Source organism: Trematomus bernacchii, unplaced genomic scaffold (genome assembly GCF_902827165.1).
Source record: "Trematomus bernacchii unplaced genomic scaffold, fTreBer1.1, whole genome shotgun sequence".
Taxonomy (NCBI): domain Eukaryota; kingdom Metazoa; phylum Chordata; class Actinopteri; order Perciformes; family Nototheniidae; genus Trematomus; species Trematomus bernacchii.
Window position 1 is genome coordinate 14,179,001 of NW_022987739.1, and position 16,364 is coordinate 14,195,364.

Genomic DNA, 16,364 nt, shown 5'->3' on the forward strand with positions numbered 1-16,364 from the left:
GACCACAATGACATACAGCATCTCTGACACATCTTGGCGTGTTTTGTGTCTAAAGCATGATGACCCAAAAAATATAAACATGCTCAACCCTTTTTAAAAGAGAAAATATCTATTTTAACAAAGTAAATACAATTGTTCTTAAAGTATCCTGTGTAGTATTACATTCGCTTAACAAACCTTAAAATGTTCCTAACTTCATTGTTTACATGCGAAGTCTATGTATCTGAAGATGTGTATAAAAATGTTTGTATTTGAATTGCAGTGGTGCTACAAAAGGGTGTGTGTGCTGTACGGGACTCGTCCGGAGGGCGTGGATGGGGGCTGGGGTCTGTGGTCACCCTGGGAGGAGTGCAGTAGGACGTGTGGAGGAGGGGTCTCCTCGTCCATCAGACACTGTGACAGCCCCAGGTAAGGCTCTCAACTGTGACCCCTCTCAAATGCTTTATTTTTGGGGTTTAAGATGAACTTGGATATATAGCGGATCATTATCTGTTGCCGATATTACATTGTCAAGTATCAACTTGAAAGTACTGATCCACATTCCAGACTGTTTGTAGTTCCTCTTGTTATGAAATACAATTAAAACCCTTTCTTGATATGTATAATTAAAGGTTTTGAGGAATCTTGGTTTAAACATGTGTTCACTTACGATTAAGAAAGATACGTCACAATACGGCCTCATGCTACCTTGGAAATAGAAGAATGATCATTTACCTGCCAAAGGACACTTGAGAACTCAGATAAACCCCCTTATTAGTATAAACATATAAAATCACAGCACAAAGCTCCACGGCTCACATTAATTTACAGGCAACATTGCCACTTTTTTTTGTGTATAAAACAACTCCGATGCGTCATCACCAAACCACTGGCAGACTTGCTTTTGAATCGCAGTCACCATATCCCTCATCTTGAATTGATTAAACTGAGAATAAATTGATTCAAATCTGAGGCCAACGGTTTTCTTTCTTATCATTTTTGAGAATCATTTGCACATTTGTTTTGGCTCCATTCGGTTCAATTTGCTGAAAGTTGAGCTGAGGTAACTATTCGTCAGCGGCTGGCTCGAGATTTCTTCTCTGGCGTTTTAAAATATGTTTTTATGTAGAGGTGTTGTCGTGCCAGTCTGTAATAGACAATAAAGCAATAAAAGGTACAGACAGTGAGATTGAAAACACACTGATGCAGGCAGACAAAGCAGGGATCAGGAGCCAGTGTTGTGTGGGGAAGTGATGGAGGTTAGAGCTTTTAAATTGTACTCAGATGTGACTGACTTTGTGTTTGGTTGTAGGCCAACTATTGGTGGAAAGTATTGTCTGGGGGAGAGAAAGCGCTTCAGGTCCTGCAATATTGATGTGAGTATAGCTGCTCTTCATCGCCGTCATGGTCAACATACTAAAACATGGATATAATTTATTCAATGTGTTTGTGTGAGGTATTTTGCATGAGACTTTGCTGCTTGAATGTGTTTGCATATGTACATGGTTGTGTTTGTGTGTGTGTATAAATGTGTGTGTGTGTGTGTGTGTTACAGGAATGCCCTGCAGGCTCTCGGGATTTCCGGGTTATTCAGTGCGCAGATTTTGACAGTGTTCCTTTCCGGGGAAAGTTTTACACCTGGAAGCCATACAGAGGGGGTGAGTAAGTAACTGTGTGTGTGTACCTCTTTGCCCTTAACATCTCCCTCTGCTCTATTGAGTGTTTTAGTGTCTTAAAGCTCATTGTTTGGGTTTTATATCCACCTTTAAAATATAAGAGTTCAAGGGCAAATCTAAAGTAGTTTCAGTTGTGTGTGTTGTGTGTGTGTGTGTGTGTGTGTGTGTGTGTGTGTGTGTGTGTGTGTGTGTGTGTGTGTGTGTGTGTGTGTGTGTGTGTGTGTGGTGTGGTGTGTGTGTGTGGTGTGGGTGTGTGTGGGTGTGGGTGTGTGTGGGGGTGGGTGGGTGTACGTTCGTGTGTGTGTGTACGTGTGAGGGTGTTCGTGTGTGTGTGTACGTTCGTGTGTGTGTGTACGTGTGAGGGTGTTCGTGGAGAGAGAGGTGAAAGTGAATTGAAGCTGCAGACTGCTTCTTGTCTGGCCTGCAGATGCTGGCTGCAGAGCGCCATGCATTCCCAAAATGCTTTGCGAGAATTCCTCGCTCCTGATGAGCACTGTGCTGGATGCGAAAGAGAAATAGCTTGAACGACATAACTGCCTTTAATCTATCCCTCCAATAACCTAATGGCTTACAGAGATGGCCGGCCAGCCAAATCCAACTTCAGGCAACAAGTGTTCCTTTCATCAAGTCAGCTGATTTTACAATGGAAATCCCTTGCAGCTGTTAAAATAGGAACGGTGCCATAGACTCTGCCCTGCGTTAAGGCCATATACCACCGCCCAGCCCCTCTGCAGCCCTCTCACTCTCCTCACATTCTCATGTCAGCTTACCTCCTTTCACTCTTACCCTCTCATTCCACGAAGACAGCTTCCTTTTCTTCTTCTTGCTTTTTGACTTTGTCCTTACTGCTCTGGTCTCTCCTCCTCTCACTTTATTTAGTTCACCATTATGCAATCTCTCTCTGCTGACATTGAGAACAGAGGCAGCCTTTCTCTCTCCGCTCACGCAGCCAAAGACAGTTCATTAAAAAAGGTCTGTTGTTTAAGCTGTTTTGTTTTTTTAACAAACATGCTGTTACACATTGCTGTTCTCAGTCCAACAGCTTTTACGTTCAACCTTCACACTCCATAAAACACACCCTGCCGCGAGCCGCGCTTGCCCTGCCAAAGCTAGGCACCATGGGAATTGTAGTTTTCCATGGTCTGACCACTTAATCGTCTACAGGTCATCTCAGTACATGCTCTCTCTCCCTTTTTCTCCATTCCAGTACATATTGTACCTGCTACAGCGCTGCCAAGGCAAACAAACACAGCCCAAATTGATGTCAACAGCCACTCAAATAGTGGAGCTGTTGGAGAGCCGCACGGATGAATGAAGGATATATACAACATGGCCAGACAAGACCTCAGTGTGTTAGTGCGGGCGTGTGTGTGAGAAAATATGGTATAGTCTTGCAAGTGCAAATCACTCTTAACTGTGTGGGTTTGTGTTATGAATTGTGTTTAGTTATGGATATCCTTTGTCACAGAGCATTTACAAATCACTAGAGATCTGAAAAAACACAAATATAGTTATTTGTCTTCTATGATGGAACGTTTTAAATATCTGATTTGGAAATATAAGTACATATCATTTTGTATGGTTTGAAAACACAAGTTGTTTTAATAAGATGTGCTTTTTCACTGGTATGTATCATGTTGGACAATAACAAACATGACCTAAACATTATAGTGGTTACAAAATGATTTATAGATTCACATTTAGCTACTTGTTCTCTGTTGGTCAGCACTGGAAATTCGTTTTTGGTAAATTGGCCTTGCTGCAGAATTGAGTGCTGCCTTAATAACTTTTCTATCAGCCTCCTTCAAATTCTGCTTTGTTTGGCATATTTTCAGTAGCTCAGACTAACTTTTTACAGGACTTCAGTGGGCTGTATAAAATATATTATTTGTAGTGCATCAGGGAGATATAGCGCATATATACTGATGCTTTATCATTTACATACACGTCACCTCAAGTTTAATTTCGAAGCTTTTCTGGACTTGAGTAACATTTAAATTATAACTATATGGAAATTTAAAGAGCAACATTTAAATGATAACTTCTTAAATTAAACTTACATTTTCAGCCTTATCAAAGGGATCTAAAAGTATCAAATATAATCTATTTTTCATTATGTTATAGTATTGGAGAACTGTCATTGACATTTGTCCTATATGCCTTTGCCCACATAAACCAGTGCACACCAGTGGGTTGTCACTGGAGCCTGGACCTGGCATGTGGTGCAATTTACTTTCAATTTGTATGTTCTGGTAAATCAATACAACAGCATAGACTAAGAAAATAGGGAACGCCAAAGAACGTTTTGGCCAGAGAACCTGTGCGTGCCATTTGTGGAAATCTTGAAATACATGTCTTTCAATTGAACACTTTCCCCCTGTGACCGTGTGCGTGTTTATAATATTTAGATTTGTGCAGACATACACTACATGTGCATGTGTATTGTACTTGCATTGGGACCTGTGCATGCAGCTTTAATAGAATGGGTTGATGTCCATGTTTGTGTGCTATAAATCCGATATACTGATACTGTGGTGTGCTCCCTGTGTGTATGTCTGTGTGTAGGTGGGGTGAAGCCCTGTTCTCTCAACTGTCTGGCAGAAGGATACAACTTCTACACGGAGCGTGCTCCAGCCGTGGTGGACGGCACGCCTTGCAGAGACGACTCTTTGGATGTGTGTGTAAATGGAGAGTGTAAGGTGAGATAAGGCTTTTCCGTGTGTGTTTGTAAGTATTCATGTAAGCGTTTAATTGAAATAAATTAGAGCCATTAGACATCTGCATGTGAGCAGACAGTTGAAGCTGAAGCAGCAGAATAGAGGATCAAGAAACGAATGAGATAATGTTGTTTATACTCGCTCTCCAAACCCTGGATTGCCGCCACTGTGTTGTCTAAACAATGACTGCGGACGATCATCACAATCAGCTGCTTAACTGAGAAATTGTTTTAACTTTGGCAGTGATCTCCCATTCCCATCAACCATGCTCTCTCTTAATCTCGGCTGTTAATGAAAACAAAACATCTAGCTGCTCATCTTAAAGTGAAGACCACCTGGAGGCCCAAAAGGTTCCTGGAACCCGTTTTGGCAGCCTCATGGTCCATTTGTTAAGGGATGTAGACCAAATGGATGGTAATAGCGTGCAGCTAAAATTGATCCACTTGTTGTTTATTTTGGATGTAGCATTTTCCAAAAAGTAAGTTGAATCTTTCGATGGAAAGGGAAAAAATGTGAGGACAGAAGAAAGAAAAAAATCCTGATTTCCAGCGTGTTGTCTTGTGGTTGTCTGAGTGCCAACAAAAATAGTTTTCACCTCCCCCTTGTCCTGGCTCTTACCCCCCATGATCTGGCTTATTGAAGGGTCTCAAAGGTTATGTAAGGGAGGCTGAACTCATCCAAGAGGAGAGTTTTGTTTATCAACATCTCCTCTCTGTTCTCTCCTCTTGCACCGATCTCTCTGATTTCCCCCATGCTTTGCTCTGTTCTGATCTGAAAGAACTCTGTGACCCTCCTGCTCAGCTATTAGTCTGTCTGCACTGCAGGCACGCTTTATTCACTGCAGTTGTTCTCTTTCTCTTTTTCTCTTCATCCATTCCTATCCCTGTTTTTGTTTACTCCACTTTTCTTCTGACTTTTCCTGTCCGTATTCCACTCAGTCATCCTTCCCATTATTCTTCTCCATCATGTCACCTGTCATATGTTTTATATACACATTTTAAATACAAATCTAACTTAAAAAACACTAAGGACAAATATCTTCCTTTTGGTTTCAGTTTTATGATTGCGGTCTGACAATGATAAGACGGGAGAAACAGAATGAAGTGTTGGAGATAGGAAAAGGACCTGAGAACAGATCTAGTCGTACAAAATCTGCTGCTGCAGACGAAAGGCACATGAGTCAGAGCACCTTTTCCCCAGATCTCTTGGACAAAATATACAGGGCCAGATTTACTATGATAATGGTGTTCTGCTAACATGTGGCACAGTTTTCAGTCGACTCCTGGACTGCACCTGTTGTTATAAGGCTTCTAGAGACGAGTGAAGTAGAGCTCTTAAGTTAAGAGATTTGTTTTTATGGTCATTTTTATTAAAGAAGGGAAAATGCACATACATATAAATGAGCACCTATTAACTGTGCTCGGTATTTTGTCAAAAAACCTCATTAAAAAACATTGTTTGTTTTCAAAGTATTTACTTTGTCTAACTCTCTAATGAATACAAACCACAACATCCCTACACTTTTTGTTCATTAATTGTGGTGTGGAAGTTCATTTTTTAAAGCATATATTTCAGCATCACAAAAACCCATATATATAAGACTTCTAATAGTCCTAGAGACCTTTATTTTTAAAAACGTCTTACTACCCACAATAAAAAGCCACCAGCCGATACCCATGAGTTGAATCTCAGTTTCAACCCTGGCTTTAGTTTTGAAATGGGATCTAATCAGTGTAAAAGTAATAATAAACATAAGTCTCATTATCCCTCTCTACAATAAACAACTGCCATATGAATATATGAGTGTGAGCGCTGTTGCCATTCATTGTCTACCCTTTTGTTTAGGTTTGGTTCCCTGTTAAAGAGTTTGAGTGAAACCACCTGCTTCACTCATCATGAAACTTATTTATGTCGACAGCTATGAGTTTAGCAACCTCAGAGCATTAAGTCTGCACAGGATCAAAAAACACATCTGGTCTTACCATCTGATAATTCTGTGTTTTGGAAAAGTGGTCTTGAAGACATTAGAGGTAATCCCTCAGCCCGGCCCCCGACACCTCTCCACTTACTGACTGTGCCCCATCACCCTGACTGACCCTTTAGCTCACTTGTTTCTCCCTTCTTGCAGCACGTAGGCTGTGATCGAGTCCTCGGCTCGGACGTGCGCGAGGATCGCTGCCGGATCTGCGGAGGGGACGGCAGCAGCTGTGACTCTGTGGAGGGACTCTTCAACGACTCGCTGCCCGAAGGAGGTACAGAACTCAAACACTCAAGCACCAGCCAACTCATACATTTTTTTAAATGCTGCCACAGAGATTTCTGCACATATAGATTAAGATGATTTCATGGCCGAGGGAAGATTTGATAAATATTGAAATACCTCCAGTGTTTCCCACAGAATTTGATTCTATTCCCCCCCCCCCCCGACAAGAAAAGCCAAAGGCCCCTTAACCTTATTCGGGTGGTCCACGCATCCACCCCCCCTCAAATAAGATAATACATGCGAGTTCATGGCTACTGTAGACAACGTTCTTGTTGCTCTGTGTTGCGTTGTTAATGAGTGAAACACACCGGAGTTGAGTATCTGTGGGGTTTATTCTCCCAAAAATATAATTTACATTTTACAATTTAGGCATTTGGCAGACGCCTTATTCCAAAGCGACTTACAATGACCAATTACAGGGACATTCTCCCTGGAGTAACCGAGTGCTAAGTGCCTTACTCAAGGGCACACTAGTAGTGGTGTTCCAGGCAGGATTTGAACTCGCAACCTTCCAATCATCAGCCCACCTCACTATCCATTAGACCACCAAAAAACAAAAAAAACAAAAAAAACAATAATATATATATTTTTTTTTTACGAGATCCATTTGTGGCGGACGATATTTATTTGTGGTGGGAATCAATGTATGGGAAACACTGACCTCTGCTCCTGAGAATCAAATTAAATTAACGGGATGCATTCACAGTGAGAAGTTATTCATTCTATTCGTTTTGTGCACAATCAACATTTGGATTTGAATGCTCTGGACTGTTAAATGCATCTTGGAAAGCTGCCTTGCAATGTGAGTTAGGAGGATACCCCAGACATTCAAAGTGTATCACATAATTGTCTGTTCACATGCAACCTCTGTCCACAGCAGCATACTGTTACAGCCATGCGTTAGATAAAGCCAACAGAACTCTACAAAGCTGCAGGAGAATCATTTGTTTCAGCACCTGCTCTGCTAGGAGATAAATGATGTGTATATCCGACCATTTACAGTTGACGCAGCCCAGGCTTAAAGTTGGCATTACAGATAATAACAATCGCTAGTCTTATCCATCATTGTGTCTACATTAGGTCTTCATGACATTTCTTATTATTGTGTTACATAATAACTAACGCCTATACATTGCTCTATAGTAGTTGTTAGTTCAACTGTCTCATTGTCTGTAAATATAGACTTAGAATAGGGTTGACAGGAAGATATAATTGTATATTATCTGCATATAAACAATGTAATACATCCACCAATGACATGACCAATGGCAATCTTATACAAAGAGAAAGATAAAATGAAGCTACCAAGTCTTACAAAAATATAAACCATTAAAGAGCCAAGTTGCATCAGTGCATGGTTATAGAGTTAATTGAATACATTGTTGTAACAATTAAGGGGCAAAACAGCTGTAAGGTCAATCAGGGTTACGATTAAGTAAAGGCCAGCATGGGTTACTAAGTAGAATTTGACAAAAAAAATTCGGAGAAGTAAAAATACTCCCTGAAAAACTCTTAACCCATAAATATACGCATATACAATACCATACGCTGTATGCATACATATATTTATCCAGCAGCTACCCAGGGACACGTGGCAGACAGATTTAGGTGAGGTCGGACCAGTGTGGCTTGAGGTCCAGCTGCTTTTGGATCTATTCTGGGTTTCATTTCTCCCCGCAACACCGACTTCAGAGTTTCTCACCCAACTGTCAACTCACCCCCTTCCAGGATTCCTCGGAAGGGACGCACCCTGAGCCGGCAGCTGTGCTCTGCACCGCAGTGGCCAGGCCAGCCGGTCAACCCCAGCTGAGGTCGCAACTATGTGCCAAATATCTGACATTACTGTTACCCTTAAAAAAAATCCATTAGGAGAGCTGAAGTCAAAGTGTAGGTTGCTGAGTCACGTGTTTCATGATCTGGGGATAGTATTTACGGTCAGTGTTTTTATTAAAGGGGGTTTTACAGGTTTACTTGTATTCCTCATGTCAATTACACTGATGTCCTAAAACAGTGAAGTGCTCCTTTAATCAGCTGCAGTCCCAGCATGCATTGCAGTTGTTGCCACCAGTGCAAACTTAAAGCAAAAGCGCCAAATATAGATCTAAAGGAGAGGTGTCATGCTTTTCCGGTTATTACCCGTCCCCTTGTGTGTTATGAAGGTTTTTATGCATGTAAACGGTGTGCAGAGTCAAAACCCTCAAAGTACACCCTGTAGCGAGTAAAACTCTAACACAGAAAATACCTCCCCAAAACGCCTCGTTGGAGATACGTCATTGTCCATTTGATTCTTCCGGGTACGGCATGATGTCATGCCGTACCCGGAACGAAATGGACCAATCCGTGGAGCCGTTACGTTGGCGGAGCCGTTACGTTAAGCCCCCGCTGATTGGTCCAAATTGACCAATCCACGGACTTCCTCACACACACACACACACACACTCAGTGCAGGCAGCTCTGCTGATTTCTCCTCCCTGGCTGCAGGCTGATAACAGACAGTTGGGATCGCGGCAAAATTCTCTCTGCAGACCCATTCTCACAGCGTTTATCAACCTTTTTCTTACTCAATATCAAGCCACACTTATTGTTTTTAATTCGGCTGTGACTTTGTGTGTGCTCAGGATGAGTTTGGCTGTGTTTCGCTATGTATCCTAAACAAGGAAACAACACCTCCACGGAGCTCAGTGCGATTCACAACGTCCCGACCAATCAGAGCACACTGTGCTCACAGGGAGGGTGGGGGCTGGAGCTATTGGAGCTACAACGAGCCGTTAAAGGCAGAGAGTGAAATTCAGTGAATACACGTAGTTTACAGAGATGCTGTATGAGAAACCAATGTGAGTTTGGAAAAACGCACAATATAAATCTATTTTAGTAGACCTCAACAATGGAATTATGATCAGTGGAAATGGCCATGACACCTCTCCTTTAAGGTTTTTTTTAACAAACAAAGACAATATGCATCTGTTTGGTTTTGCGAGTCTTGGTTCATTCCAAAACAATGGTTATTAATGTGCTGCTATAACAGCTTCTGGGACGGCTTTCCCCTCAAGATTTTGAAACCTGGCTGCTGGGATTTTCTCCCCTTCAGTTGCAAAAGCATGAGTGACGTCCACACTGGTGTTAGGCAATGAGGCCTGGCTTTCATTTATCCCAAAGGTGTTAGCTGATGTTGAAGTCAGGGTCCAAGCTGAAAAGATAGTAGTGTCTATAGGTTTGCCCATCTAATTACAATGTTTGCCAATACAAACTTAAGTAAAAAGAGGTCACTTAATTTGACATTTGACTAACCTGTCAGAAGTCCTAAAAGTCGGAACTCGGTGGACTTGGTCTCAACTTCCGTACAGCTTGTTTTCATCTCGAGGCAAACTGAAACTCCAGAGCCAGTCAAACATCTCTGGAGGTTTATTCTGGATACAGAAAGATTTCTGAATCACTTAGTCATGTCTATAACAAGCTTTTGATTACGCTGAACTCCCAAAGCCTTTAGCCAGTGCTTCTCTTCTCTGCTCAAGGCATTTCAATGTGGTCTGGGATTAAGCCATTGAACCTACACTTTAAAATGGAGGGAAAAGGACATAAAATACTTTTTTGATAGACAATGCAATATTTTGTCTATTCTCTGTGCTCTTGGCTCCAATCCAACAATGTCTCTTAAAAACTATTTCCATCTGTCCAGCCTGTGTCTCTGGTAGGCAGTAAAGTGTACCACACAGGTTCCCAATTATTAACAGATCAAACCTTTCTCACACTTTTGCTCTCCCAGTCTTTGTGGCCATCAAACTCCAAATCGGTTGCTCTAATCTTTGTCGCCTCCATCCAGAAACCCAGAGCAGGGTCAATCCGACCTGCAGAGCTCCATAGGGAGGTCACAAGCCAAACCTCTCCTTTTGTGGTCAAAGCTTTGGAAGGAATAATTTAATTTGTTTTTATTATTTGTGTGTGCCTACAGTTATTTACAGGGCTGCACTGACTGTAAAAGGTTGGTTTTCTCTGCAGAGGTGAGATGAGCGTAAAAAGAAAAAGCACAAGAGACTAAACCAGATGGCAGGACTAGATGAAGATGAAGACAAGGGGAGAAGCCGGCTCTTGGCTCGGTTCGTTCTCTAGCAGAGAGCCGAGCTGAGGCCGGCTGCCCAGGAATGCAGCTGGAATCTGAAGCCTCTGCTTAGTCCATTGGCGTCCCGCAGAGCTTAAAACTGCTTATGCATTGTTATCCCCTTCTTTAGCTTTTTGACTTTGTGTGTCTCAGGTTATGAAGAAGTGGTCAGAATTCCTAAAGGCTCAGTGTTCATCCACATACAAGAGCTCAACATCTCCCTCAACTACCTTGGTAAGATTATATTCAAGCTTATGTTTAGTGTTATTGCCTGTACATGTGATGAGTTAGAGAAATATACATAATATCTATGATAGAAAACTACAAAGCTGTTAAAATACTAAGTAAAGTACTTCATTTATCCAAAAGGAAATTGTTTTACAGCAGGTGAAATCCAAAGTTGTAAAGCATGCAAAGAAACAGAATATAAGCTAAATAAAATGATCAGGAATCAGTTATAGGTTTTTATCTGAATGTCTTAACTTTACTCTGAATACTCCTGCCTTCCTACCATTTATTTCTTCCTTCGTATTGTCCCTCTCCTCTGGTTCCCAGTGCTAAAGAGTAAAGGGGACCAGTACTTCATCAATGGGAAGCTGACCATTGACACGCCGCGTAGGTTTGATGTCGGCGGGACCATCTTCCACTACAGGCGGCCCACTGACGGACCAGAGACTCTTGAAGCTCTGGGGCCAACAAACATGACCCTGATTGTCATGGTAAGAATGGATCAAAAATACAGTGTTAACAAAATTGGGATCTTGAAAAAGTTTAACCATCATGTATTTTAAATGTTTGAATGTTCAGGTGCTGGTGCGTGAGGAGAACCCGGGGGTCCACTATCGCTTCAACCCCCCGATGAACAGGGAACCTCGGACGGGCTTTGCCTGGCACTACACCTCCTGGTCCCGCTGCTCAGCCCTCTGCGCTGGAGGTACACACACACACACACACACACACGCACACGCACACGCACACACGCACGCACACACACACACACACACGCACACGCACACGCACACACACACGCAGGATTAAACCCAGTCATAAGTGTCCAATGTCACATAAAAGTTAAGGGTAAAATGGCAAAAAAAAAGTAGAGTCCCTATTGAGGCATTTGGGCAGATCACCGACTCTGAGATTGGAGATATCACACATTGCTAATCTCCTTTTCCCTCACTGACCTTTTTTAGTTTACGAACTAATTTTCTCCTCTGAGAAGTAAATGGAGTCCTAAAGGAGACAGTCTGTTAAATTGTGTCACTTTTTTATGAATGACAGTTTTACATCAACACTAAGGCAACACTGTCTATGGCAATAAACTGAGAGGAAGTAAGAGATAAAAAAATGCTGTTAGACCAGATTACTTTTCACTTTGTCTTCCATACTGAAGCTTTGCTAGCACTATCATAGATCTTGGATTACCCGGCCCTTTCCCACATAACTAATCTCAGCACTGTGGCAGGGTTCAAAACAACTAACATGGAGATGCTAACGTATCCACTCACTTTATAATGCCTATGTGTGTCATGTTGTCGCAGGTGTGCAGACACAGCAGGTGGTGTGTAGGAAGCAGGCAGATCATTCAGTCGTCTACAATCACTTCTGTGACAAGAAGATCAAACCTAAAGAGAGGAAAAGATCCTGCAACACTGAGCCATGCTCCCCATCGTGAGTAGTCTCCTGCTGATAAGATTTTCTTCATGTGAAATAGAAATACATATTACTCAGGATTTGTTCATAACTTTTTTTTTTACCAGATAAAAGCATTTCAATATTTGTTCTTTCGATAGTTTTCGTTTCACTGTGAGATTAATGTACGCTACTGGCTGTCTGTAGTCCCTGTTTGATGATATACCATTATACTGGTTTAATGATATTCTGTATATCGGTAAAGTGATTGTTCAGGGTTCATTCTACAATCACACTTTTGACGGTAAAATAACTCCTCATAAGACGCATATTTTATCTTAATTCAGGATTAGACTCCTTTTTTGTCAGATTTCCTTTAACCCTCCTATTGTCTTAGTTCCCCCCCCCCCCCTTACTTTGGTGTTTGCGGTCCTGTTTTAACTGCTATTACATTAACACAAAAACCATTAATCATCACCAACTTTCATTTAACATCCTTTCAAACTGTAAATATTGTATCAGACTACTGGTATACATGAAAAACTGCAGTAAATATACAAAGAATAGACACTGAACATGTATTGCGTGTGCCAGGTGTGATCCATGTGGGGGGATGGGCACATAAGAGCGGGAAATGTGTCAAATTGTTCTGTGTGTTTGTGAGTGCCAGGTGAGATTCACATGGGGGGGGATTGGGCACATAAGGGGGGGGGAACACGTGTGTGTGTGTGTGTGTGTGGTGTGGTGTGTGTGTGTGTTGTGTGTGTGGTGTGTGTGTGTGTGGTGTGTGTGTGTGTGTGTGGGTGTGTGGTGTGTGTGTGTGTGTGTGTGTGTGTGTGTGTGTGTGTGTGTGTGTGGTGTGTGTGTGTGTGTGTGTGTGTGTGTGTGTGTGTGTGTGTGTGTGTGTGTGGTGTGTGTGGTGTGTGTGTGTGTGTGTGTGTGTGATGTGTGTGTGTGTTGTGTGTGTGTGTGTGTGTGTGTGTGTGTGTGTGTGTGTGTGTGTGTCACCATGGGTATTACAAAGTTGACTAAATCATCCAAAATTCAATGAAAGTGGTGATCAGCAATTGTATGTGTTCAAATGTCTACTGTGAAGGATATCATAAAGCCTTAATGCAATCGAATGTAAAAAAAAAAAAGTTATGATTGATGAAAGTAGTAAATCGGTCAGATTTGACCCGAAGACAACAGGAGGGTTAAGGTACTTAAAATGTTGTCTTTATTAAGTGTTAACCGTTCATAAACACTTATTTGTGTATTGTAATTGTAATGCTGTCTGTTTGCGCACTGTGATGCTGGGCATTCCTATTTCATCCTGGGATGTTCTACAGTATCATGTATTCACTATATTATGCAATGCAATAAGGAAAATGTAAACACAAAGCTCCCTCTCTGCTGTAGCTGGTGGACAGGAGATTGGACGGAGTGCAGTCGCAGCTGTAACAGCGGCCTGCGTACCCGGGAGGTGTTCTGTCAAAGGCGGCTCTCTGTGACGGAGGAGAAGGTCCTGGACGACTCCGCCTGTGCGACGCCGCGGCCCCCTCTCACTGAGCCCTGCAGCAACCACAGCTGCCCCCCAGAGTGGCTGGCCCTGGACTGGTCAGAGGTAACAGGGATTCAATCTTACATGTTTTAGTAGCATTTAAGTCTTCCTCTTATATGAAGTTTGTCCAGTTGAAACCTTAGAAACGTAGACATCAGCGCAGGAGAGTAAAGCCATGCAATATGCAACAGAATCGCAGAGCAGACCAACACATTACAGTTGTTGCAGTCTTCAAAAACATAATATGTTACATTTGTCATGTGGGGAATCCCTCACATGTTTTTAATGTTGAACCTTAGTTTTGGGGAGACTGTAGGAGTTGAAATATGTCTTTTATGCCCTTGCAGACTTGTAAAATATATGTTTAAGATCTGCGGGTTTCAGCTTTTATCTGGTGTTTGTGTAATGTAGCAATGACACACACAGAAAAGGAATTTGTCCAGCGAACTTTCCAGGAACTGATCAGGCTCTTGACTTTGTTTCCAGTAGAGCAGCTGCCCTCTTCTGAGTGGATTACAAAAGCTTCTTTCGCATGATTTTTGATTGCAATGACCCGCTGTTGCACCCTCCCATCGACTCCAAATCCCTGTCCCCTCATCAACCCCTCTGTTCGCAGTGTACGCCCAGCTGTGGTCCTGGCTACAGGCACCGTGTGGTCTTGTGTAAGAGCGGGGAGAGCGGAGACAACCTGCCAGAGTCCAAGTGCCCCAAACATGGCCGACCGACCTCCAGGGTGCGCTGTAACCTGCAGCGCTGCCCCCCCCCTCACTGGGTGACCGGTCCCTGGGGAGAGGTAAGACAGGCTTTTGCTTCAGTCTTTTTAATATTCAGTATTTTGTAGTATTTTGACTTAAAGATGATCCCCAATGTGTTAGTGCTCTGCCAGGTGTGGGCTGGGTCAGGAGAAGCGCATGGTGCAGTGTCTGACTCCCACTGGCCAGCCGTCCAATGAGTGTCTGGAACATCAGCGGCCCGCAGCCATGCAGCAGTGCAAGAGCAAATGTGACCTCAATCTGGCCATCAGCACAGACAACCCTGAAGGTCAGAGGTCAAATCATCGCTCCTCTTCATGTGTCATAGAAAAAACATTATAGAAAGGTTTACTGCTAAAAAGTAAAAATATAGTTTTTAACATTTTTATTGTAAAGGTCTCCTATAATGAAAAATGCACTTTTCTATGTATTTTATACATAAATATGTGTCCCCGGTGTGTCAGGTAACTCACAAAGTGTCAGAAAACAAAACCCTCTCTCTTTTCCTCCGTACCCACATCTCAAAAAACGGAGGTACAGAATGTTTCAGAAATAATCCTTAATGTGGTTTTGAACATGATATTGCGTTTAATCACGGCAGCATTTAGCTGAGTATCTGGGTAGAATTCTCCTGATCAGATACTCAGCATAATTTCTTTTTCTTTTATTAAAGCTTTAGACCCAGAAACAGCATTTCTCTAACAGGGCTGAAACAGAGGGATATGAGGGATGTCTAAAATGCATGATCTGTTTGGTATCTTGAGCAAAACACATCATAGACATGTTTTTTATATATTTGTATATATCTGAGACCCATATAATATGCCTAAAAATAGCATGATAGGAGATCTTTAAATTGTACATTTCTTATCACATTGAGCCTGATTCCATCAAACACAAGATGTATAAGTCTGAACAATAAATGTGAATATAAGTGATAACATTCTTACATTTAATTCTTAATAATAAAATGTAATTTCCATGCATTAATTACTTCATGTTTGTCTTCCCCGCAGAGTGTAAAGATGTGAACACTGTGGCCTACTGCCCCCTGGTGCTCAGGTTCAAGTTCTGCAGCCGGCCATATTTCAGACAAATGTGCTGCAAGACGTGCCAGGGACACTGACCTGGACACAGCCTCCATTCTCTGGGCCCTGTACTCTCACAGTAAGCCTGACCCCCTCCCACTGAGCCTTTAACAGCAGCCCTCACAACTGGGACGCTGTCGAGCGAACATCTAGTCCCGTTACTGTTAAAGAGGGACCTTTTCTTTCAGCCAGAATCCAGCACAAACCTCTCCGAGCCGAGCTGGGCCGAAACAGCCCTGACTGAGTTTTACATTCCACTGGAGGGAGGGGGGGGGCTGCTGAACCCCGCAGACAGACAGAGAGAGAGAGAGAGAGAGAGAGAGAGTGAGTAACTTCCCTCCATCGTCTGCCTTTCTATGATCCCTCTGTTGTAATATTTTGGTGCTACTATATTTTTCTTTGGCCGCAGGCCTGGTCACCGTACTCTCTTAAAACCTGTATCTTAACAGGTGATTTTTGTTTTGTTACGAGTTAAAAAAAATCCACTTTGTAAAGAACATGATTTTTCCTGATATCTTCCCTCATGAAAAAGAATATCTCGTGCTATAAAATGAAAGATCTGTTTCTATGTTATCATTACATAACAGTTGTTACCTGACCACATTGTTTAAATGCCAT

General features: G+C 42.3%; 1 protein-coding gene across 3 annotated transcripts in view; it reads left to right on the plus strand.

Moving 5' to 3' along the window:
- Positions 1-16,364, plus strand: part of adamts10 (ADAM metallopeptidase with thrombospondin type 1 motif, 10) — a 40,885-nt gene extending 24,521 nt beyond the window's left edge. For 2 of the 3 annotated variants that reach the window (XM_034147935.1, XM_034147938.1), the window contains 13 exons: positions 263-408; positions 1,292-1,355; positions 1,535-1,637; positions 4,221-4,354; positions 6,501-6,624; positions 10,885-10,965; positions 11,287-11,450; positions 11,539-11,665; positions 12,273-12,402; positions 13,765-13,969; positions 14,523-14,699; positions 14,782-14,947; positions 15,675-16,364. In XM_034147935.1, the coding sequence (XP_034003826.1) occupies positions 263-408; positions 1,292-1,355; positions 1,535-1,637; positions 4,221-4,354; positions 6,501-6,624; positions 10,885-10,965; positions 11,287-11,450; positions 11,539-11,665; positions 12,273-12,402; positions 13,765-13,969; positions 14,523-14,699; positions 14,782-14,947; positions 15,675-15,784 (1,731 nt within the window). In that variant the 3' untranslated portion in view covers positions 15,785-16,364. The remainder of the gene's footprint in view (positions 1-262; positions 409-1,291; positions 1,356-1,534; positions 1,638-4,220; positions 4,355-6,500; positions 6,625-10,884; positions 10,966-11,286; positions 11,451-11,538; positions 11,666-12,272; positions 12,403-13,764; positions 13,970-14,522; positions 14,700-14,781; positions 14,948-15,674) is intronic. The other variant, XM_034147936.1, reaches the window with a different exon arrangement.